The sequence below is a fragment of the Prionailurus bengalensis genome, chromosome A3, assembly GCF_016509475.1.
Source record: "Prionailurus bengalensis isolate Pbe53 chromosome A3, Fcat_Pben_1.1_paternal_pri, whole genome shotgun sequence".
Lineage (NCBI taxonomy): Eukaryota > Metazoa > Chordata > Mammalia > Carnivora > Felidae > Prionailurus > Prionailurus bengalensis.
In genome coordinates, this window is record NC_057354.1 from 58,330,016 (window position 1) to 58,356,500 (window position 26,485).

The 26,485-nt window shown below is 41.2% G+C and overlaps 1 protein-coding gene across 50 annotated transcripts in view; it reads right to left on the minus strand.

Moving 5' to 3' along the window:
• Positions 1-26,485, minus strand: part of MAP4K4 (mitogen-activated protein kinase kinase kinase kinase 4) — a 194,552-nt gene that overhangs the window by 104,701 nt on the left and 63,366 nt on the right. For all 50 annotated transcript variants that reach the window (XM_043603119.1, XM_043603103.1, XM_043603125.1 and 47 more), the window contains exon 3: positions 7,130-7,186. In XM_043603119.1, the coding sequence (XP_043459054.1) occupies positions 7,130-7,186 (57 nt within the window). The remainder of the gene's footprint in view (positions 1-7,129; positions 7,187-26,485) is intronic.

A 26,485-nucleotide genomic window follows, 5' to 3' on the forward strand; every position in this document is an offset into this window, starting at 1 on the left:
TTGCATTCTTAAGTTAGAACGAATTAATCCAAAATAGAAACACATTCTATCTCTGCCAAAAAACAAAAACTAATCCTTTAAAAAATTTCACTGTCGTATCACCATCAGCAGTTATTTTTAAAACACTTCAACAGTTACCTATTTGTTGAGAAGTTCAACCTTTGCCCTCCACATTACTTTGGGGAAAGAAGGATAGATTGAAAAGAAAGAGAAGCAAGCTTTACAATCAGAAAAGCTTGGATACAAGTCCAAGCCTTTGTTCATTCTTTCTAGAAAGAGGGGATGATACTATCAGTCTCAAAGTCTGCTATGTGAATTCAAGCAAGTGCCTTTACCATACCCAATGCGATGCCTGGCACAAGTCAAAAAAAAAAAAAAAAATGTGTTAGCACTTCATGCACTCTATACTTTCCCAGATAGTAGATCTTCTTTATCACTTTAGTTCTAGTATCTGGTAAATTTTTTTAAAAAAAGAAAATACTAGAAATAGCACAATACTTACTCTAGCTCATTTGTCTAAGGTCATATGTTTATCTTATTCTATACCAGGTATTCTCAATTTGGGTGGTATCATTCTCCTCCCCAACAGGGGTGAAATGTGATTTTTGGAGGTGGAAGAGAAAAAGCTTAAGTCATTTTTATGTATAGAGCATAAAGATATACATACAGTACATGAACAGATGTATAGACACTTTAAAATTTCACAAAGGGTGATTAGGAAAAAATATCTGCAAAGGCTTCTTCAGGAGGTGATAATGAAAATAAAGCTGAGAAATACTATTGTATTCTTTGAGGATACAAAGGATAGAACTATTAGTTCTCAAAATCACTGTCATGCTTTTTTAATTAAAATAAATCAAAATTTAATCGATTTAAGAGCTTTTCTTCAGACTTGTACCAGTATTAATAACAATAGTAATAATAATAATAATAATAATAATAATAATAAAGAGATACAACTTGTGATCTTTATCTATAGAAAAGCTGAGTAAGGAAAACAATCCTAATTAGGAATTGCAATCTAGGATCAAGGTCATTTAAATTAAGTCAGAAGTTATCAAAGGTAAGAAAATGCCAGATAAGAAATCTGGCATGCCATAAACTTGGCACATCAGTTTCTCTCTCAGTAGCAAAGAGACAGAAGGTAGCTTGTGAAGAAAGGTAAAAAGTAAAGGCAAAGAAAGAAAGACTAACTGGGGCAGGGGTGGGGAGGGAGGTAGAGGAGGACACACAACTGCTGTCAAAACTGACAGCTGCCCATGGTCTCACTGATGCACAGGCGGCTTCTCCTGACAACCCTCAGTGAGCGATGCTACCGTGAGTGGGCCAGAGCCATGGAAGGGCAGGGAGAAAGTGCCACCCGTTGCCTGAAATGGAAGAAGCCAGTACCAAGCTGTAAGGCCTGCAGCATTTAACTGGACTCTGAAGAACAACAGGATGGAACAATAGGTCACACAGTCCACAGAGATCTCTCCCTTGCTTCCTTTTGTTCTTATGTTCAGTCTAGACAAGAACAGCACATTCATTACATTGTGCTCCCCTCCAAATGAAAAGAGAGAAAATTGTCAAGCCTGACAGGGCCTTGCTTTGTCACTGGAGTAAGTTTGTTTTGCTCCCTACTGTCAGAGCATGAACTCCTTAAGAGCAAGAAATTTGTCCTGTTCCTCTTTCATGGACCTAGCTCAGATGGTGCTCAAACGCTGTTCTACCTACCAGATATGATCTATGCTGCTTTGCATTGGGCTGTTTCTGTGGCTCTTGCCTCTTCAATTTGATGATAGGCAGAGGCTAGGTTTTTACTGGCTATTCCAGGCAAAGCTGTGTTTTTACATACCTTTTATTCTCACATCCCTAGAACACAGTGCAAGAATACGGAGGGTACTCAATAAAATCTGCGGGCTGGCTTCCTGTCCCCCAATGGGCATCAGGCCCGACATCTTCCTGTCCTCTAAGGAATAAGTCACAACTACCAACCACAAACATTTTGATCCTAAGACAAAAAAAAAAAAAAAAAACAACAAACAGTTTGCTCTGGGTGATCTGCTAAAAAACTTTGGAAAGGAGAAAAATGGTCAAGATCCATTCATTCTTTAAGGTCCAGATCAAATCAGGTCTTTCTACAAGCCTACTCAGAACCAAATGTTTGAAACTGTGACTACTTTCAAAGGCTCATTGAGAATCAAGGATCTGGGTTTTAATCTCTGTAATCTAACTAGCAATGTACTCCTGAGCAAGAGGTGCCAGTGTCTCTGAGCTAGAAATCTTCACTCGTAAATATGCGGGGGTGGCTTCTTTCCTGATTCCGTTAAAGTAAGCGTTTTCAAACTTGAGTGAACATCAGATACCTGGGAGGGAAAAGAATGGGAGGGGCCAGGAGGACACAGAGGAATGGATGAAGAAATGAGTTAAAAGATAACCAAATGTAATGTGCAAACCTTGGCAGGACTAGGATTTGAAAAAATGGTTGTAAAAACATTTTTGGCACACTTGAGGATATCTGAATACAGACTGAACATCAGGAGAAATTCTGAAAGCATTATTTAATTCTTTTAGGTGGTATTAGGATTATGTAGAAGACTGTATTTTAAGACACGTACACTCAGGTATGGACAAGTGAAGGGTCATTGTGGTGGCACAACAATACACAAGTAATACATATACAAAATGTTAACAACTATTGAATCTGAGCAAAGGAGAGAGTGTTCATTCCTTCAACAGTTCTGTAATTATGAACATTTCCATAGTAAAAAGTTTGGGGGAAATTACTAAAATGAAAACATAAAATTTATTTCTCAGAGATAAATCTTACTCCAAGAGTTTATGAACCCCAAGTTGAGAATTACTGGTCTAGCTAATTCACCTTTTTATCTTCCAGAGCATTAACTCAAAATAATGGGATATCCCCAAACTGCAAGAAACAAAGTACCAGCCCCTCACATATAACAACAATTAAGACACAAGGATTGAAAAGAAGGGATTTATCAAGAATTCAAACAACCAATTCAATCAAGTTTCCCTGAAAACACATACGTGCATGTCAAACTGGGGAACTCTAAACAAACTCTGTGGAGTGGATCAGTGCCAACTGCCAGTGGCCTGCACTGGTTCTAAGCCATGCAGGCAGACACTGCGTAATGGTGCAGGCCTGTTTGCTATAACCACACACTGGAGGACAGGTCAAATCCTTAAGTTGTGAGAGCAACTGTTTGCCTTGCTTGGTTTTGTGCAAGGGCTTCAGTTATAAAGATGTTACCACTGGGGAAAACTGGGTGAATGATACATGGGACCTCCCTATATACTCCCTATGTAATTTTCTGCAAATTCTTCAAATCTATAACTACCTCAAAAACAAAAACACCACATTATAGATCTCACGTCCTGGTCTTCTCCAGTTTGAACATATCCTTAACCTGCTCTTAAACCCTTCCCACAACCAATCTGAGAAATGATAAGCTTTCTTTTAAAAAAAGCCCTTCAAAACCCTAAAGATAGTCAATTCTTAAGATTGTTAAAGTCTGAGAAGAGAAGAAATACAGAGAGATCTGTACATCTTCTACAAATAAACACCTCCCATCCAGGCCCCTCACTTTCCTACACAGTACCTTTGCTTCACCTCAGGGTGCAATCTGAATTCTCAGTTGGCTCAGTTGTCCAGGATCACAAAATCAAGTACAGAGGTGACAGGGACTCAGTGCAGCCAGCCTAGAGCACATTCACTCAGGGATGCCAACAGCTGACAGCTGGGGAGAAGAGCAGCTAGACCATTTACCTCCCCACACCTACTACTTTTCTGGCCTTCTGAGCCTGAGGAATAACTAGTACCCTGGTAACTGCCTCTCAATTTGACCTAAGGAAGAGGCTCAAGAGTCAGGACAAATCTATTGTTTTCCTGAAGAATAAGCATTCACACTTTCTGCTCCTGAGTAGAAATCAGAAATCATACAGAGGCATCTGGGTGGCTCAGTGGGTTGAGCGTCAGACTCCTGATTTCAGCTCAGGTCATGATCTCACAGTTCCTCAGTTCGAGTCTCACCTTGGGCTCTGCACTGACAGTGCACAGCCTGCTTGGGATTCTCTCTCTCCCTCTCTCTTTGTCCCTCCCCCTCTCCCCATACAAAGTAAATAAATAAACTTAAAAAAAGAAAGAAAGACAGAAAGAAACCATACAGAAGCCTGCTCTCATCAAAAGGACCACTCCAACAGCCCCTCCTGCTGGAGCTGAAACCAGAAAATTCAGCTGCAAATTCCCCCTCATGCCAGCCTGCTCCCAGATCCCCCCTAGGCCAATGCCCAAAACTTTACAAGAGCTAGGAAGTTCTTGATGTGAGGAGTAGCAAGGGCATGTTTTCCAGGGTGCCAGCTGCATGACATCCTCTATCCATAATCACTACTTGCTCTGAGCCCTGACTGTGCCCCAAGTTATAGCACAGAGGTCACTGTATGAAAACAACACACAAGAAACATTACTGAGATGCCAATATGGTAAATGGCTGATTGGGTTTGTATTTGTTCTGAAGACTCACCATCTGGTTTTCATTTTACCTGAATACATGGGTTCTGTATAATTATTTTTAAAGGAGTCCTGAAAATGTATTTGTCCAACATTGCCTGATTTTACAGGCAAGGAAGTACCTTTTGTATACAATTCAAAAGTAGAATACAAAAGCATCTATTACACACATAGATATGTATTTCATAGCCATGCTCATAAAAGATGAGTAAAACAAACCAAAGCACCAATAGTGGTTATTGTAAGGTAGTAAATAAGGATTTAACTTTTAAAAATATTTTCCTATAGGGGCGCCTGTGTGGCTCAGTCAGTTAAGTGTCCAATTTTGGCTCAGGTGATGATCTCACAGTTCATGGGTTCAAGCCCCATGCTGGATTCTATGTCTCCCTTTCTCTCTGCCCCTCCCCCACTCGCACTCTGTCTCTCTCAAAAATAAATAATAAACATTTAAAAAATGTATTTTCCTATATTTTACACCTTTTTTAAAAGAGTGTTCACATATTGCACAGTTATAATCAGAGCTGAGCTTAGAGGAAGAGGATCTCTACAGAGAAGATGAGGAAGGGAGCACAGCCTGGCTGGTGACAAAAGCTTTGTCAGCCAGAGCAGCACAGGCTGAAGTGAGGAAAGAAACACAATCCTGAGGACTTTCAAAGTGCTTCGTAAAATTCCAAAAGCTTACATTTAAAATGGCACCTTGTCTGCTCGTACACAAATCAGGAAGTATGTTAACAAACGCCAAAAAGTATAGGCTTTGGCTACCCCATTTCCCAGTGCAGCACCGGCAACATGCACAATAGCAGGAACGGATGCTTGACAGGAAGATGCCATCCATCATTCCATTCACAGAGGGCACTTCATAAATAACTTGACTATTGTATTTAAATTACAGTTAAGTTAGAATTTCTGCTCCTTTCACCACTCTATAATCTTAAAAATAACATTTAACTGGAAAGCATCCAATTTCCCCCTAAGATGTACATCAAGATAGGGTCACTCTAGCAAGAGAATAATAAATAGTCCACGGGTACTTTTTCATTATAAAGTCTTCAGTATTTTCTTTGACAGAAAAAGAGCAGCCATCTCATAAAACGTTACGTCTTCAAATGTCCCATAGTCCACAGACAACAATATTTTCTTATTCTTACTAACAAATATTTATAGTGGAGATAAGCATGTTCTTAGAGACCAAAGAGAGAATAGGGCTGAGGAGGAAACCTCTTTACAATACTCAATATCGCACACCTGAGATCAGTTTAGCCATTGTCTCCCTAGATCAACCCCAGATTTGGAGATATGGCTTGATTTAAAGATATCCCAAATCCCCACAGCTGCTGGCTAACTCTAGAATCTGTGATGTTATGATGGTAAATTTCATTTACAATTAGGCAAGTCAGAAGCAATCACAAGAATGAAAAGTAAAATTTCAGATAAAAATAATTTAAAGTAAGATGGATTTAGTTCACTACAATCTAGGATTATCTTTAAAAATTAAATATAGACTTATGCATATATATACATCCACACACACAAGAACACATACACTTACTTTTTGTCTGAGTTAAACTCTCCTCTTTCCCATCTAAAGCTACAGAGTAAATCCTCATGTGACCATTTCAAGAACTATTTTTTGCTACTAAATTTTGCCAACAATCTGCTCAGCATTCTAGCAGATGTTTCTGTTTTCAAACCTCTGGGAACTTGGCTGGATCTGTTTTCTTTCCCCATGTTAAAAATAAAAGAAATGGCCCAAATGTGGCCTAATACCCTAGAGAAGCTTTTCCCCTACCCCACACCCCTCAATCTCCCTATTCATGTGACCTCCATGATCCCTTCTCAAATCTTTCTTTTCCATTAGAGAAGATGTTTCCAATTATGGTCCATTAAGTTGCCAAGGATGACATCACCCCCCCCCTTGTTTTTTTTTTTTTAAGAAAATGCTACTGATTCCTAGTTACTTGGGGACCATCTGCAACAATTTAAACCAACTAGTCTGCTGGACCTTATAAACCCACAATGTCACAGGGGGGTAATTTGTTCAAGATCGATTCTACAAACAGAACAATACTCTTACAATGGGGGTTGGAGGGACAGGGGAATCTTGTCTTTTATATAATGATTTCTTTAAAAATATCTGTGCCTCAGGGCACGTGGGTAGCTCAGTCAGTTAAGCATCTGACTTAGGCTCAGGTCATGATCTCACAGTTCGTGAGTTCGAGCCGTGTCGGGCTCTGGTGCTGACAGCTCAGAGCCTGGATCCTGCTTCAGATTCTGTATCTCCCTCTCTCTCTGCCCCTCCTCCACTCTCACTCTCTCTTTCTCTCAAAAATAAGTAAACATTCAAAAAAAAAAATTTTTTAAGGGGCGACTGGGTGGCTCAGTCAGTTGAGTACCCGACTTTGGCTCAAGTCATGATCTCACAGTTAGTGAATTTGAGCCCCACGTCTGAGCTGTCAGCAGAGAACCTGGAGCCTGCTTTGGATTCTGTGCGTGTGTGTGTATCTCTCTCTCTGTCCCTCCCCCACTTGTGCTCTCTCTCTCAAAAATAAACTTTAAAAATTTTTTTAATAAAAACATAAATGATATAGATAGATAGATAGATTTGTGCCTCAATCTTACCTCAGTGACATCCATAACTTTGATGGCCGCCAGCTGACCAGTTTTAACATGTCGACCCTGAAAAACAGAAAAAAAGAAACACAATTGGCACCACTGTTTTGCATGATCATTACAACAGAATGGCTGAAGTTTCAATGCATCATCTCTTTTGTAATTTTTCTCAAAAGTGATAATGAAATTAGTCCCATGCTCTCCAATAGAACAATACGGTTTGTAATACCAATGAACCACACTTAATAAACAAGTAGTAGAACAAACTGAGTTTTGATAAAGCATCAATTCCTTCTTTCTGTCTTGGGTTCAATTTACATATCATTACCTCTCAATCTAAGCAACTTAATATTTTCTTCTATACAACGGGATAGTCACTTTTTCTTTCTTAACATCCTGCAAGAATGAAATGACCCAAAAAAACCTCTAGGTATTTACTGTCAAAAAATGGAAAAGTCATTTTTCCCCAGTATACTCTCAAGACCCATTACTTGATTTTATGAAAGTAATACTGAGAGTCTTCTTTGAAGCTTTCCTGCAGTCCCAAGGTAGAGACGTTGGAAAATAATTACCCAGAACAGAGGGAGATAGGGATGATGCAGAAACAGAGAGTGCTTTCTTACAGCTATAGTATAATTCCTGACTTAGGACCTAAAACCCACTATTTCTATCCCTGGCATTTCAAACCAATGTGAGGTCATTCTCCTCTCACCCAGATGAACAGGAATGGATTTAATTCCTGTCAGTCCTGTGCTTCTCCATCCACTCTTTGCAGTGCTCTGCCGGCCTTTTCTCCGGCGAGTAACATAGAGCTACGCAGATATCCTGAGCATGATCTACTTCAGGGCATTATGAACAATGGTCTGCAACAAATGTAAAACACAAAGAATGTCCCCATATTTCCCAAGAGCCTGTCTCTCTTGTGGTCTCATGATGAACAGTTAGGAACTTTAGAACTTGAAACTTGAGGGAAGCTCTCCATTTAGTCTGGAAAGCTTACCCAGGAACTCAAGTTACATCTAGGACAAAACGACTCCATGAAAATGACACTGTATTACAATTACATCTCAACAGTATGTGGTTGGGACACCATGGATTCCTGCAATGGCAGAGCAGTTCATGAGCAGTAAGTGCACAATAACAACATACAGGAAACTAGGACAAAATCCATAGGCCAAGAACCTCAACCCAACTCTCACCAATCCGCAGACATCACCACCTTCCTCCAAAGTGAACTACCTTCCTGGTCTTCAAAAGTGCGGACACCACCTGCCACAACACATACACCTGCAATTCAGTCTCAAGTTCTGCTTCTGAGACAAGAAGGGTTATCCCACATTGGTCCATGATCCAAGAAACAACACCTCCTGCCCTTTCCGCCATTTCCCAGCTACCATTCCACCAGCATGCTCTTCCAGCATACCCAGCCTCAAAAGATCTGAACCGCTACCTCAGCTGCTGCATCAGTACCCCATTAGACACCTTCCCCAGCATTCTCACACAGTTCTGCTCCACAGTCTGGCACTCTTTCTGCATTAAAAGCGACGTAACCCACAATCCTGAATAAAAATGCTGCCCTATATGTATGTTACCATAAGGCACACAAAATGATCTAAAAAGTCATGTAACATCTATAGAAGCTCCATCTCAGAGATGCTCGGCATGGAATACAATTGTGTGTCAAGAAAGTTCTAATTTATGAACATTAAATGGGCTCCTATATTTCTGATTTGACTGCCATTTTTACTACCTGTCTGTCCAAGATTCAGTATCTTTTGATAGTGTCCATTCCTGAATCACTTATTTAAAATTTTTGCCTATGTGTGTCATAGGGTCTGTAACTTGTCTTTTTTTTTTTTAATGTTTATTCATTTTCAAAGAGAGAGTGTGCACACTAGTGGATGAGGGACAGACAGAGACGGAGAGAATCCCAAGTAGCCCTGGGGCTGTCCACACAGAGCCCATCATGGGGCTCAATCCCACAAAACAAAAGATCATGACCTGAGCTGAAATTAAGAGTCAGATGTTTGACTCGGCCACCCAGGTTCCCCTAACCTCAGTCGTTTTTAAAAGTTTTGTAACCCCAGCTCTGTGCTAAGCATTAACACACAGGAAACTTAGTTGTCCTTCATGTCTTGGGCATTGGCAAGATCCTAAAGCTACAGGATAGTGATCCAGAGTATGGACTCCAGCATCAAGACTGTGTCCACACCTCATGTCCTCCACTCTGTAACATAACAGTGCCTCAGTCTCCTGTCTGTATAAAAGGGGTAAGAGTGATGCTCAACTCACAGGTTTATCATGAAGAATAACTATAGTGCAGGGGCGCCTGGATGGCTCAGTCGGTTAAGTGTCCAACTCTTGATTTCGGCTCAGATCGTGATCTCACAATTTGTGAGATCAAGCCCTGCACTAGGCTCTGTGCTGACAGCACTGAGCCTGCTTGGGATTCTCTCTCTCTCCCTCTCTCTCTCTTCTCTGTGCCTTCCCTGCTCATGTGCTCTACCTCTCTCTTTCAAATAAACATTTTTTAAAAAAGAAAAAAAAAAAAAGACTTAGCAGTCTGACAGTGGCATAAAACCTTAGAGTTATGAATTCACTTAGTATTTGCTTTACCAAGAACTTGAGTTTCCCCTACTAAGGGATTAGAGAATCAGACCTAACAACTAATCAATTATTTGTGTCAGAAGGTGGACCACACAAAGGCACTAGTCTTCATTAACACATACCAGGTCTTCCAAAATTAGGTCCATTTTAAATTGAAATTGAAATCAGAAAACTGTCCAAGAATTCTGTCTCCCTCCTTTTCAAGAAACAAGACAACACTGAAAGAAATGAAATTTGGGGCTCTGGCAGCATTGGGCTTTCATTTTTCTGCTACCACTTCATTACTACATTTCCTTGGGAAAGCTGCTTAACTTTGACAAGCCTCCTAGGATCACTGGAGGATCCCAATGTTCTTTTTAGAATAGACAGGTTATAAATAAAGTGCATACAATACATAAAACCCTTGCCATTGTATCTGGCATATAGTGGACTCTCGCATGACAGTCTTCCTCTCTACACTTTCACCAGAGGCCCATGCTAACCTTTTCTCTTAATTCACCTTGCAACTACCTTACCTAGTCAAGTTAGGCCCATTTCTCATTTTCAAAAGGCATGGCCAATATGAGGAAAGGCAGTGGGGTGCTAAAGTAATATACTTCTCTATTTTTTTTAAAGAAACAAACAAAAAGACAACCTCTAAATTTGAAACAATTACCTACTCAGATGGATCATCTTTGCTTAAAAGAACCAAAATGGTGAGCATAACAGTCCCAGGAGAAAAACTACAGCTGGGGCTGAATGTACTAAACATCTATATGCATGTAATTGTGTGCTAAGGAGGTCACAGGAAGAGTTGTTTGAAAGGATAAAAATTTGTCTGTGATTTACTCAGTATTAACCAAGAGAGAATACAGTCACCCGCTTAGGGTAGCTCAGCTATAAGCTTAAGTCTCCAAAAGTCAGATGCCCCCACCCATCAGAGAAGCCCTACCCATGTTCCCTTGGCATCACTCGAGAGTGTAACAAATGGCCCTCAGTGGTATAGGAAGAGATAATACACACAATCATAACCAACTGCCTTGTGCAGGGGACTCAAGAATACAAGAAAAAGCATTATTTCACTGAAGTTTGAGGCTACTATAGCATCTACTATAGCATTCCACGCTGACCTCTATACCGTCTCTTAAAGGCTGCTTCATGTAGTCTGCTCCCTAAAGATGACCAATATCACCACTTTCCTTCACCTGAGTCTGAATCCAGAATTGTGTCTGTCACTAAAATGCCTAGCCTGTGCATGGAGAGATTTGGAACTTACTAGTAACAGGACCCTTACATTGTATCATCCACTCTTTTTTTTTTATTATTTTTTTTAACATTTATTTATTTTTGAGACAGAGAGAGACAGAGCATGAACGGGGGAGGGGCAGAGAGAGAGGGAGACAGAATCGGAAGCAGGCTCCAGGCTCTGAGCCATCAGCCCAGAGCCCGACACGGGGCTCAAACTCACAGACCGCGAGATCGTGACCCGGGCTGAAGTCAGACGCTTAACCGACTGAGCCACCCAGGCGCCCCTATCATCCACTCTTAAAACACCCCAGTATATGACTTGGTCAGTATTAAATATACATACCTAACATCCATTTATAAACTTGACTCTTTTGTCCTATTGTCTGCATTTCTTGGACACGGTGTCCCATCCAGTGTTATAAAATGCCAGGAGGAAGAGACTAAAGGCCCCTGGCTTTATTTATGAGGCACCATGTAAACATTAATGCACTAATGAGACATCCAATGAAGAAAAGCCCCCAAATACTATTCAATAAACTATTTTCTTAGTAGCTTCTAAAAAACTTTATGAGGGCCAACAAAGCAGGTCATTCATTATCTTACTGACAGATGAAGAACTCTAAGGTGAGTTTTATTATTCTGCTGCCCAAGACACAACGGTAGCAGAATTTCCTTTCTACAACAATTATGTAAAATGTGAGGGATGGACTCACCATTTCTACCAACTTGTCAAATTCCTGCAATTGAGGTTTTTTGTTTTTAAAGAAACAGCTTAAATTATTTCCCCTCAATGCCCTCAAAGGGTTAGCAAGATTTGGAATTAAAACTGCTACTGTAATAAATATTATTTCACACAAAGTCAGACTGGCTCACACTAACCAGACCTATCCCCTTCAGTAAAGCAAACTTCAAGGCATTTGATTCATTTTTGGTCTGTAAATGGGGAAAACGAATGTTTCTTTTTTTAAAAGGAAAATTCAAACTATTCTTGGCAGACATCCAAGCTAAGGAAAATGCCCTAATTTCTGACTCTCTTTCATGATTCTAAGAGAGTCAAAATTGCCACCTTGTATCTGCAAATATGCATTACATTAATGATACATGTTCCAAGAAAAATACACATACATACACACCACAAGATTTTAAAATGCAAGGGCACTGTGACAGCCTGTCTGTCTGCCTCTACTGAAGGAAGTCTGTCCCTAACCCACAATGAGGAACCTAGTGGCAGAAGATCAGCATTCAGTCAAGGGAAGCTTTTAAATTCCAAGAGGAAAAAGATGGCATATCACCAAATAACAGGTAACTAACTCATGCTGCATAATCTTTACCTAGACCCCAGGTGACTCCATTAAAATACGTTTGATGAATACATATGTTTATTGAGAGACAAACTCTGGTCACAGGAGGAAACTTAGAGGGAGTGTGACTGAATCAAAGAAATGAAAGCCTGAGTCCTTTACTCAGGGCTCCTATCCTAGGGGATGGTCATGCTGCTGTTGAGACACCAATCATCCCTCACATACCCTTGTCATTGTATGGCACCAGTACCTCAGACCTGAACAAGGACGTGCACTGCAACTTAGCAGCTCCTTTTCTGCTCACGGAGCTTCCTACTTAAATCTCATCTTTCTGCACAGAATCATAAAGCTTTTGTACTCATTCAGCCTGAGAAAGTGGACAGACTATTAGAGAGGAAAATTCTATTAGGTTTATGACACTTTAAAAGGTAAGTAAACACAATTCAGGAACAATAAATATTTTCTCTTCTCCACAACCCAAGAGTGCACACTGACAGCCTGAACTACAGCAAGCATGGCCCTTGTGACACCTGGGTAGCATTCTAATACTAGATATAGGACTGTAAGAACAGGACACAAGGCACCAGGATGCTCCCACTCTTAGGGCATGTAGTGAACAAAGTGCTTCCTATGCATTTTCATTTACTCCTGATACAACCCAACATATGTATGTGCCGACGTCCCCACCTCATAGAGAAACTGAAGCTTTGAGAGGGTTAAGTTAATCAGATTAAGATTCACACCCAGACTTGTACCCTATACCAGGCTGTAAACTTCAAAACAGAAAGGACCACAAACGCCCTATTAAACCAACTTCCATACGAGCTGCCAAGTATACTATTCTACACACAAATATTGTAAGTGATTATAATCAAACCTGGGGATGTAGTAACCAATAATGAAAACTTACTCTCAATTCCTGGCCTTTTTCTCTCCTGTGATTAATCAGAAAAAGTCAACAAAAGAACATCCCAAAGGAATTCTTTAGGGAATCTGAAGGCATATGTAAGCACATTCAGAGTGCCTCATCCATGGCTTTCTAAAACTGATAACAGCCTTTTGTTTTTCCTTCCTTTATCTCACCATAAATTTTCTTTCAATAAATACTGGAGATCAGAATGTTTTTCCTTTCTGCTGAGTTTAACCTGAAACATAAACTTCAGAGATTAACTTCCTGACACTGGCTTTCTATTTGCTTAATAGTAAAACCTATCAATGCTCAGTAAACTGAAGACTGACTATATTTAACCAGTGCTCAAGACATGCCCTATACACTCCCAGGGGAGATAAAACACTGGATCCACCTTCAGGGAGCTTATAATTTAGAGGGGTGTTAAAAAAAAAAATCCACAAGAAGGGACATTAACATTGTGACAGAGAAACACTGTACTCTGTATCAGAAACACTTAGGAAACAGGACAGTGTGACACAAATTGCTCTGCCATAGTACGAGGTGCAAAAGGTACTACTGTTAAGGGGACCATTGCTGTGAGGCTAGTAGTGTAGACCCACCACAGAAGCTCTAGTGGGGCCTTTAAGGATTGTCCTAATGCTCTTGAAGATCACCAAAGGACAAGATGTGGACCCCTTAAGATCTGAACTACAAATAGTCCAAATCCCAGGCCAGAAGAAAGAGGGAGAACTCAGTGACTCACCCAGGACTAGAAGCTGTGTCACAAACTGCATCACCTCCCTCCAAACATGCAAGGACCTTAAAAGGGGGTTTTCATACACTGCACTGGACCAAGAAGATGCCAATCTAACTGAGTCGGGAAGGGGACATTCCATCATGGGGTGATGCGTGTGCTTGCTGCAGAAGGGGCTGCTCCTCATTCCCTAGCCAACTTGGAAGCTGTTACTTGATCTTAATGTTTTTTAGTGGTGTTTTGTTGGTATGCAGATGTAACATCTTAGGTATAAGAGGTTTCTTGTGGGAAAGAGAGATGTTAAGTCTTTTTTTTAAGCATGTAAAATTCAATTACAAAAATCACTAACTTTCACCCATGATGTGTAGAGTTTCAGGCTCCATTCATGAGAATTCTGTAAGTGGGATACAGGAAATCGTGACTTTTTAAAAGCCAGTCTCTAGTGATTCTTATGAGTTCTGAAGTTTGGAAATCACTTTTCCAAGCTTGTATTAAAAAGCCCAAATTCACGTTCTCATATCCTTTTTGGACTATACAGTATTTACTGACAGTAACATATGCACTCATCATCTTAGCTAGGGGTTTTGATATGTGAAGGTTAGATTTATAAATTCAGGGTGCCTGGATGGCTCAAGTCAGTTAAGCATCTGACTTCAGCTCAGGTCATGATCTCACAGTTTGGGAGTTCAAGCCCCACATCTGGCTTTGCACTGACAGTGTGGAGACTGCTGGGGATTCTCTCTCTCTCTCTCTCTCTCTCTCTGCCCCTCCTCCACCTGCATTCTCTCTCTCTCTCTCAAAATAAATAAATAAACTTGAAGATTTTTTTAAAAATAAGTAAATTCTAAGAAGTGACAATTATGTTTATAATAAAAACACAGAACTTCTGTTCTGAAATGTTCAGGAGCTCAAAGGACTGGCAAGCCTAGTTAACAAACTAGCTGATTTAATAGTCAAGAAAGTACACCCAGAGAGCAAGGAGGACACACACTAGTGAGGCCAAGTCCCCAGTGTGTCAATTCTCTCCCCAAGATGTCTTACTCACATCACACATAGTTCAATCTAAAAACTGAACAGGGGAAGAAGGGGTGCACAGGCGGAGCACAGAGGATTTTAGGGCAGTGAACCTAATCTGTACTACACCATAACGATGGATACAAGTCATTATACATTTGTCCAAACCCACAGAACAACACCAAGAGCAACCTTACTGTAAACTATGGACTCTGACATGTCAATTCATCAACTGTAAAAAAAAAAAAAAAAAAGAAAGAAAAGAAAGAAAATGTGCCACTCTGGTGCAGGCTATCATAATGGGGGTGGTTATGTACATGCGGGAGCAATGTATATAGAAATCTCAGTACCTTCCTCTCAATTTTGCTGTGAACCTAAAACTGCTCTAAAAAAAAAAAAAAAAAAAAAAAAAAGATTAAAAAATTTTTAATTCCAATATGTTCCCCCTTAGATTTCCTTATTTTAAATGCCAAATATGAACCCACATGACCACATGGTGAATGGCATGAGGCCTGCACTGGGCAATCAATCCACTTACCACTCTAAGGTTCTACATCCATCCACCTCCAAAGGCAAAGACCAGTTTCACTGGTTCTGCTTCATAAACCCCAAACCACAGGCCCCACTCCTCAGTGCTCTCTTCTAGGAAGTGTCTGTGAAAATTTCAAAATTCAACCAAAGTGGGGAGGCATGTTACCCAGACAGCACCCTGTGAGCCATTTAAGATAAGGAACCACATAATTAACTTGAAAGAGACAGCTCAGAACACTTCAAGAAACACCTCAGTCTTCAAAACCCTCCTTACAACAGAGCAGGAATAATGGCAACATGACCCCACCAACACCTGCTTATCCCATCACACTCCTCCAAAGCCTAACTGGTGTGAGGTGAGCAGGGTTGTACTGTTGCACATCTCATGCTTGTAACTAATATTTCTCACTTTAGTAACTGTTTATCTGCCTCTTCCTCCCTTCCATGATCAGGCTATGGATGAGCAGGAAGGCAGAGAAAGCACAGGAATATGTACATGTTATAACATCAGTGCAGACTTGCAATTTAATAAGAAGACAGTGCAATTTCTATTCCCTCAAGAGTTTAAAATTAAAGACCTCAATATAGAATTATACCTTTCTTAGGTTGGAGCTATCTTATCTGGAACAACAATCCCTTTAAGGAAAATTATGCCTCAGTAGCAGAGAATGTACAGACTTAACTTCCACTAAGAATCATCGTCAAAATAAACAGCATGTAAAAACTTTTACCTAGTGCCCAATCCCCAATAAATGAGTCATTCTGATGCTTACATCTTTTTTCTTTGAGAGCCCAATCTGAGTGGAAATCTTTCCAAACCCTGAAATCTTGAGTACATTAAAGTAACTTTTCTTGGGGCGCCTGGCTGGCTCAGTTGGTTAAGCATCCGGCTTCGGCTCAGGTCATGATCTCACAGTTCGTGAGCTCAAGCCCCGTATCGGGCTCTGTGCTGACAGCTCAGAGCCTGGAGCCTGCTTCAGATTCTGTGTCTCCCTCTCGCTCTGCCCCTCCCCTGCTAGTGCTCTGTCTCTCAAAGATAAGTAAACATTAAAAAAAATTTTTTTAAGTAAATAAAGTAACTTTCTTTAATGGCTCAGGGAAATCATTATGAACATCAATTACTATCCTGTCCTTGTAATTAAGTGACAGCCCCAGGGAACGTTACGTAAGGCGGTAATATTCTGACTCCTCTGAAGAAGGCCCCGTCACTTGGGTTCTGTATGCTTGCTCTGTCATTTTTGGATGTGTTCTAGAACAGAATTGGGGTAGAAGGGGTGTTGGCCAGATAGCAAGCAAGTTCCAGTCAGGTGAGCTAGCAAAGGAGCAAAAAGCACCTTCATGTTGAGAAGTGGAGACAATTTGGATGAACATATACATGAAAGAGTGCAAAAAAAGAAATACTGCCATGAGAGCTTACGCATAATTCCTTCAAAGCAGGAGAGGGATTTGGCTGGGCAGTAAGTAAATTGGGAAGAAAGGGCAGCTGCTTTTTAAAACACCTGGTGAAGCTGCATTAAAAAGGGCAGTGCTCCTTTCAAAGGAGGCAGAGTAGCCCCATGGTATGGTACACACATGAGCCAGTGTCTGGACCACAGTAGTAAGTGTGAGGAATCATGTGTTAAGAGGGAGATTGGCAAATTAAAAAAGCACCATGAGTAAAGGGTCCAGAAAATATAAAGGAAAAAAAATCAGCATATCAATTCTTATATTAACAGTAAAAGACATGGCACTAGCAAGTCTTCAAATCAAAGTATCTGAAACAACGGAGATTTGGGATTCTGCAAACAAGCTATCATTAACATTTAATACACATTTGCAACTGCCTTTTCTTCTACTTACTTGAAAAACTGAACTGACCAGATTAAGCAATTTTAGTTTAAAATAACAAAAGAATGTTTAATAGCATAACAAATACCAAACCCTTTATTATAGGCAAAAGTAACGTATAAAGTTATTAGCCACTATGAGACATGGTATATTGCATTCAACAGCTAAGTAATTAGTCAATGTGGTAACACTAGACCTGACATTTGAATCCGTGACTGTCAAGGTGCATTAAAATAATATACTCCTAAAGGTAATTTAACTCACCACTGGACAAAATAAAACTGACCAAAGGAGATAACACAACTCATAAAACACATATTCCCTATTTGAGTGTCCTCATAGCAAGAACTGCACATGACACATGTTATTTTCATATTTGTTGTTACAAAAAATAGTGAGTTCACCTTTCTGTACTTTTCTAAATTATTGATATTGTTATGATAAAAATTTCTATTATTATTTTTAAAGAAAAGAAATCAATGTTTAAAATTAGTTCCTTTTATTTCACATACTAAGATACTTAAATACTGCAGAATGGTACCCAAAGTGGGCACTAAAACCAGGAGCCCTAGACTGGAAGCCCAACTCCACCACATGCTAGGACGGTGATCTTGAGCCAGTCTGGACATCGTTCTCTTCCTCTGTAGAATGGTGATAAATCACAACCCTCTGCAACAGGTCCTGCTAACTTCATGAAGAACACACTGAGTGAGACAGGAACCCTAGTCCCAGAAGACAGCATCGTAACTGGGAGCGCTGGGAGTGCAGCAACAGCATCAGCAGGAAGAGATGGGTACAACTAACTACAGTATCTGAGAGATGGCTTTCAAAGCAGGGGGCAGGTCCTCCAAGGTCAAACCTTCCAAAGTTCAAAACTACCATGGGCATGCTAGATGTTCCCTCCAATGGGAGATATCTGTGCAGGACAGGGTGGGTAGAGATAAACCGCATCATACACAGAATAGTGAATTTTAATGAGAAGTTTGTTTATTGCAATGTCTAACCATTTACCCACAACAAAAGATGAACACAGGATTCTGTGGGTTCCCTTCTTTCTCCTCTGATCACTAACCTCATGTCCACCAAGAAGCTCTCCTACATTTCTCCCCATTACCTCACATGACACTCAATTTTCAGTATTCACCCATGGCACAATTTCAATATTGAAATATCACTTGATGCAACACTAAAGCACTCAAACTTAATAAAAAAAAGCAAGAGATTAGGGGCGCCTGGCTGGCTCAGTTGGTGGAGCATTTGACGCTTAATCTCAGGGTTGTGAATTGGAGCCTCATGTTAGGTATAGAGAGGGAGGGATAGAGGGAGAAGGGAGAAGAGAAGAGAAGAAGGGAGGGAGGGAGGAAAAAAGGCAAGAGATTAAATGATGCAAGGATTCGAATTCGATTCTGGGCTCCTCATCTGCCCATCACCAACCCAACCTTCAATTGAGGTTTCCAAATTGTTCCTTACCTTTTGTCAGCATTCAGGAAGCTGATTCTAATACGGTCCTTGAACCCAGATACATTTACAGTATTTGTATAAAGTCATACTGTAAGCAGCTTCGGGTCTCCCGGAATGATTTCTAAATACAAATATAACCTAGTTTCTGAACCTCAACTACTTCTGCTGCCATGTCCTCAGCACTGATACAGTTTAGAGGGCATAATTCTTTCCTCATGTGATCTGTAACATATTTGTTTTCCTTCTGGTTTTCAAAGTCTGCATACACCTCTTAATACGCTTGTGCTGAATATTCATAAGCACGTTCATGAATTTCATTCACTCTTCATAATACCTCAATTGTTCCTTTAAAAAAAAAAAAAGAGGTAAAAGAGAAAACCCACCCTTAGAATTTCCCTTTGAGGTCTGTTTGATAGCATCCCTTACCAGAAATGATGCATGCACACCATAAACTCAAGTTTTCAAAGTATCCTTATGCAAACTCATACCATGTCCATCTAAAATTTAACTTGGTCAAAATGAAAACAATAATTGATAGTTTAAAAGATATTTCCACAGCGGACGCCTAGGTGGCTCAGTCAGTTAAGCGTCCGACTTCGGCTCAGGTCATGATCTCACGGTCCGTGAGTTCGAGCCCCGCATTGGGCTCTGTGCCGACAGCTCAGAGCCTGGAGCCTGCTTCAGATTCTGTGTCTCCCTCTCTCTCTGCCCCTCTCCTGCTTGTGCTCAGTCTCTCTCTCTTTCAAAATTAAACATTAAAAATTAAAAAAAAAAAGTTTAAAAGATATTTCCACAGAAAATAGGAAGAGCTCTTGCCTTGGTATTTGAAAAAGAAAATTCCTCAAAGCATCTTTTGTTAGAAATCATGATCTACTACCAAGAACCATAATATAAAAATTGGTGAGTTTTCCTCACTGTTATATAGCCACTTCTTTTTTCAGTTGTGCACACCCATTACAGCCTTATCAGAATAAGTATCAAAATGAAAGACTTTGTCAGTAAGTAAATAAAATCAAAGAACTGTTTTAGAACTTTACTAGGACTTACATAAACTCAGTGGGGCTGGCTGATAAAGGCAGTGTTTTGACCACCTTCCCTGAGCAGTCTGTAAGATGAGACCATGCAATGAGCACATTATATAACTCAATGAAAAGGCAAAGTGAAATTGTGATGAAATTTATGCTTCCCTCTATTTTTCAGTCTCCTCTTTTCCTACTTTTCCTACCAACAAATCTTTCCCACCCCACAAAGGAAAGGATGATAGAGAAGCACACACTGTGTATTCATTCTTGCAACAAATATTTTCAATAATACTGATTTTTTTGTGTTTGGCACATTAAGAAGTATACAATATTTTAATATAAAATACAGGAAGTCCTTGAAACAAGCTTGCAAAGAAGAAAATCATCTCTATTTTACAGAAAGGAAGTGGGGGGTTCCACGAGATTGGAAAACTAGCCCAAGGTCATACAACCAAAACGAGGGCAAAATGGCTGCAATGCTCTACGTACCTGAATCAGTGATTTGGATCAGCACCTCTCCTCACAAGCCACTGCAATTTAAAGCTAAAGGTCTAGGGGGTGCCTGGGTGGCTCAGTCGGTTAAGCATCTGACTTCGGCTCAGGTCATGATCTCACAAAATGTGAGTTTGAGCCGCACATCAGGCTGTCTGCTCTTAGCACAGAGTCCACTCTGGATCCTCTGTCTCCCTCTCTCTCTGCCCTTCCCCTACTCGTGTTCTCTCTCTCTCTCTTTCAAAAATAAATAAAACATTAAAAAAAATAAAGCTAAAGATCTACATTCCAGAACCTGCTCTCATCTCAGGAAATGGACAACAGTGGGCAGCAGGAGTCAGTATGTGAAATGTCGTAAGAAGTATCTATGGTCAGTCAGGGGATGGTGTGTGCCTTCATACAAGTTTATTTGCTTCCCTGCCTGTCCCCTCAGGTGGAGGAAAGCTTCCAGGGGTTGTTTCAGGAAAGCCTTCTCAACTCTTCTTAATCCTTTTCAGCCAACCCCTTACTCATTCCACAGCCTCAGGTGTTGCAACCAAAGTACTTTGAGAAACCTGACAATTGCCAAGGAATCACCCTAAAGTTCTTTGCTACCCCCATAAGACACCTCCCAGCCAGTGCCCACCCTGCTGAATTCTAGGAATATTACTGGAGTCTACAAAAAGCCTGGGACTATCAGTATAAAAGGGCAGGACTCAGAAAATGATACAAAGGAGAGAAAGCAAACTTTGAAATTGCCTAGGAGATCAGAAGCCATGGCCTCACAGAGCAGGCTGGCCAAGCAAATCAGGGATAAATGAGTGTGAGCACGCACACATCTATGTAACTGCCTAATTAACTCTGCCCTCCAACACACTTAACTAGAGATGGCAGGAAAAATGCCCAGCACCACTCTTTCAGTGCCTTTCGCTTTCAACAACCACTTGATTAAACCTATGAGTTCATGAGACTATGAGACTCTAAGCAAGCAATGCATGTGCTGCTCCAGGGAAGTCATTCTCTTCAACCTACAGCCACAGGCATCTCAAATTACCCTACAGAACTGTAGGTAGAAAGAGAACACTGAATTGAAACGCTTCAAGCCACAAATAACACCAAAATTTGCTTTCCCAAGTAAAACCCAAGATACTAAAAGTAAACAAAAATTCTGATCATATGACTCAACTGCTCACTCTGCCACTAGACAAGATATATGACCTTGAATGAGCCACTTAACTTCTCCGAAGTGTGGTCATCTCAGTATAAAATGTTCAGGGCTCTGACTCCCCAGGCCAGCATATTAATTTACCAGGCACTGGTCTACACACCAGGGATACAATAGTGAACAAAGTAGAGAAAGTCTGTGCTCTCATTCTAAGAGGGGGACACAAGTGAATACTTTTGCTGCTGTTGTGAATATGTTCTGATGCTTAAAAAAAAAAAAAAAAAAAAAGTTATAGGGAAAACCTACCAGAGCGAAGAGGAGAGGGAGTGCTGGGATGGGGTGGTTGCTATTTTATACTGGTAGTCAGGGAGGCAGGCCTTTCTGCTCCCCTGTCATTTGTGCAGAGAGCCAAAAAAGGTGATGAATACTTGCCCTGCAGGACCTTCTGAGCCCCAATTAACCTACACAGAAAAACTCACAGGCGCCACAGGGTGTGCCACACTAGCCCTACTAACTTGGCCAGGGCATCATCCTCTGCGGCTTGTAGGCAACATGGTGGTTCTATTCAAGCTCCGATAATGGTAACGTGTTCCACTCCTTCATGCCAACAACAGACACAGTGCCCCAAGCACACCTCTGTGAAAACAGGCACTTCCCAGCATACCAGAACAGACCACGTCTCTGGGCAAGCCAAGCCATTCTCAACACTGACTGCTTCCTCGTGCAAAGCTCAGGCTTGGGTTAGAGAGAGAGGGCTGCAAGAGGCAAAGCCAAAGGCTTTGGACAAAAAAAGCTTCCAGACTTGTCCACTTTCCACCTGACTGCACAGTTTCTCTTCAGCAAAACCCCATCCTCAAGGTTGAGGTATGAGGTCTCTTCTGGCAGAGCCTAGTTATGACTCTATAATCTAGCACTCAAAAACAAAGTCTACCTTATTTCTGTAAGGACAACACTCAGAGGGAGAAAAAACAACACGTTTCATTGAAAAATAAATCCCTAAAACTATGGTGCACATCGTTGCATATTAACATTTGGAATGAGGTTACTTGGGCTATGAGATGACAAAATTTGATTGCTGAGTAATAACAAAAGTCTATCACCAGAGCCACATTAAAAAAAAAAAATTTAACGTTTATTTATTTTTTGAGAGGGAGAGACAGACAGAGAGCGAGCCAGGCAGGAGCAGAGAGAGAGGGAGACACAGAATCCGAAAGAGCCTCCAGGCTCTGAGCTGTCAGCACAGAGCCCAACGCGGGGCTCGAACTTGTGAACAGCTAGATCATGACCCAAGCCAAAGGTGGATGCTCAACCAACTGAGCCACCCAGGTGCCCCTTCCAGAGCCACATTAATAGCTTGTGTGTGCTGTCCTTGTTACGGCTGTACTTCTACCATTTCAGATGATCTTGGCATCTTATAAAGCCAATGCTTTTGAATTCTAAGGCCAGCAACCACTCTCTAGATGCTAATATAGCAAGGTTCTTCTCCATGGTAATTCACTGGCTAAATTGGACATCGTATTTCCTATAGTGGAGGGGGGGGTGCTTTTTGCCCATTTTTCAAAATTGAAAATTCCAAAAATGAAGAGGATGCACATTTCTAAAACACAGATTTTTAAGTTTTAAAGTTTCCCTTAAAAAATAGATTGGTTAAAGCTGGGTCTCCAGGCCCATGGAAACCAGGTGTAAAGTTGAACTGAGCAGAGGCTGCCCTGGGAGCCAGCAGGAGTTCTCCAGCAAGCCCCACAGCCCTCACTCCTCAGAATACTCACACATGTATGTACTGGCATGGGCCAAGAATCCTTGATCACAGGCCATAGTAGTGGTTCTTCAACCCTAGCTGACAATCAGTCCACCAGGAGGGCTTGTTGTTGTTGTTGCTGGGTGTTTTCGTTTTGTTTGTAATTCTACATCTTGGGCTTCACCCAGATCTACTGGATCAAAATCCTTAAGAGTGGGGCCTGAGCATCCATATTTTATAATCTCCCCTAAATAATCACAATAACCGCAACTATGGTCCCATGAGAAATAATGTCAGAAAGACTCCAGTATGTACCACCAAAACTCACATTCTTAATAAAAATTTAAAAAGCCCCCAAAATACCATCACCCTGGATCCCATGTTACAAGTTTTTTCCCTCATATTATAATGTTAAACATCATGCTGTAGCTAACAAATGCATGGTCGTGCACAGTTGTTATCTCATGACCATTGAAAACAAACTGGTGTGGCCCCAACAGAGTGGGAAAAGCCCAAACAGCAGATGCCATATAACACTTCAACAAAAACACTAAGTAGCAGATGACCACACAAGTGCCCCCCATCTCCCTTCCCCCTCCATTGGGGATGACCATACTAATTTATTATCCAAATAGGACACTGCAGAATGAATGAGGCACTAGAAATAAGTATGCCAGGACAAAAGATGTAAACCAGGACTGCCTTGGGCAAACAGAAGGTATGGTCACCCTCCCCCTCCCCTTCATCGTTCCACCCTTAAAGAATTTTTAAAGGACCAAAACACTCCCCTAAGTTCCCCCAGCCCACACACAAAAACCCACTACCAATGAAAACAACAAACATCCAGATGGTGACTCCTTTATTATCAAATTCCAAGTTAGAGGCAGGAAAAGTAACACCCCCCACCACAGTGACTATACCTGGCAGGCCCTCAATAAATGGTTTTTCAATGAATAATCAGGAGGCCAATGAAGACCAGGAGTGGCAGATGCTGGCATGATGAATCTATTCGGTGATTTGCAAAGGCAACTTTCAAACAACCTCAAAGAAGAGCTACAACCTTCAAACCTCTCAGGTGATCTCTCCCGCAGGGGCCTTCTGGCAAGACTAGCATAGCAGTCCTTACTTTAACGGACCACACAGGAATAAACTTGGTGAGATACAGATATAATTAAATAGGGGAGGACAAACAGGACCCAAGAGCTGATTCCCTTCTAGGATGCAGACTCTCTCCACCTGCCTCTGGAGTAGACAAAGTTCTTCCTTTTCCAGGATCAGGTACCCTGTGTTGTTCCTTATGGCTATGGGCCAGTTGCTCTCAGAACTTACCCCCTAAACTGGCCTTGGAAAACCACTCAACAATAGGCAGGAAGCTTGAAAGGTTAAGATGGACAGGGGAGGGGCGCCTGACTTCAGCTCAGGTCATGATCTCGTGGTCTGTGGGTTCGAGCCCCACACTGGGTTCTGTGCTGACAGCTCGGAGCCTGGAGTCTGCTTTGGATTCTGTGTCTCCCTGTCTCTCTGCCCCTCCCCCACTCATGCTCGCTCGCTCTCTCTCTCTCTCTCTCTCTCTCTCTCTCTCTCTCTCAAAAATAAACATTAAAAAAAGACTAATGGAAAATCCTGAAATCAACTACAAAACCCATGAATGCCTACAACCATCATCATTCAGACCTTTTTTTTTTTAAGATGAAACTCTAGTTCATTAGAAGGATAAGCAGCACTGAAGTGTGATAACATGAGCAATGAGACTGAGAATGGCCACACACACACCATCACAGACCCCTGGGGAGAGGTCTTGGGCCTGCCTGAGAGCACACTCCAGGCTTCTTGAGAAAACCTGAAGGCTACCCATATTCTGCCATACCTGTGTGCCCCTGCCTCTGGGCCCTTCCAAACAGCCCTCCTTAGGAAGAATGCAAGTCTCTTTAGCACCAAGGCATTCCTTCAAAATTTGAACTGAAAGGGGGGCTTTTTGGGGTGATGGAATTGTTCTGTATTCTGACTGTGGTTAAATCCATATATGTGTTAAAATCCAAAGACTTATACACCAAAAGAGAACAAAGTCAATTTTACTTTATGACAATTTTTAAAATAAAATTTAAATACTGAAGGGAAGCAGGAATGAGTCAAAACCCAGGACACCTCTAAGACCTTCAGCCTCTTTTCCTGTTTTTTCAGTGAGGGGCCCCTCAGACAGACACATCCGCTTAGGGATTTTGCTCTGTTGGCATGATCTTCCCTCCCCCTCTCCCTTCCTCCCTCCCTCTGCTGGTGTTCACTTTTCCTAGTCTTATGACATTATCATGCAACAAAATTACAAATTAGCATCTCCAGTTAGGAAATTATCAGGGAAAATATCAACACTGAGACAGGTGTAATTCCTACCCCAAGAGCTACAGTCAAGGAGAAAGAGCTGAGCCACCAAGGCTCAGTAGAGAACAAAGAAGCACAGGAAAGGAGATCACAGATTCTGCAGCATTTACAAAGAACTATCCCACACCAATGTGAAGGTGTACTCATTTTCTGAAAACCCAGTGCAAAGAAACTGAACCTTGCCAACCCTGATAAAAACAAAGCAGAGTAATAAAGCTGTGAGCAATGTTACCAACTTCAGGCACCCAGAGTGAAGTCAAGGACAAAGTGAGGATATGTATGGACAGCCCAGCACAGTGCCTAGGTTATGCTAAGGTAAAGAAGCATGAAATAGCATGACCACACAAGCAATTCATTACATTACATGAAACTGATGAAACACCCTGCATCACAAATGCCAAACAGGACTTCATTCGCTAAGCTGTGCTGCGTGTACCACTTTTCCCATATAGCACTGAAAGTGAAACACAGTTCTTCCAGACTAGGGGGAGACCTGAAAAAATTCAGTAGCAACTTTTCTTTCCTGTCCTTTCTTGGATGGAAACACAGAAAATAATCTTCTCTGGATCTTTGGAAAGGGAGTCACAACAATCCCTAATTTAAAAGGAACAAAACTGGTATACATAGAAATACTTCTATACTGTGTTCTCAATCAGTAGGTGTGTTCCTAAAGCTGGTACTTAGATCAAAGAATTTTTTGCAAGTCACTAAAGTTCACCAAGTTTGAAGAAATTCTATTGGGTGTCCGGTTTCTCACACATGTGAACTACAACTTCAAGTACAGGGTTTGTTTCAAATGAGAGACACCTGAGGTGCATGGGTAGCTCAGTCAGCTAAGCGTCCAACTTTTAATTTTTAACGTTTATTTTTGAGAGAGAGGGGGACAGAGCGTGAGCAGGGAAGAGGCAGAGACACACACACACACACACACACACACACACACACACACACACACACACACACAAAATCTGAAGCAGGC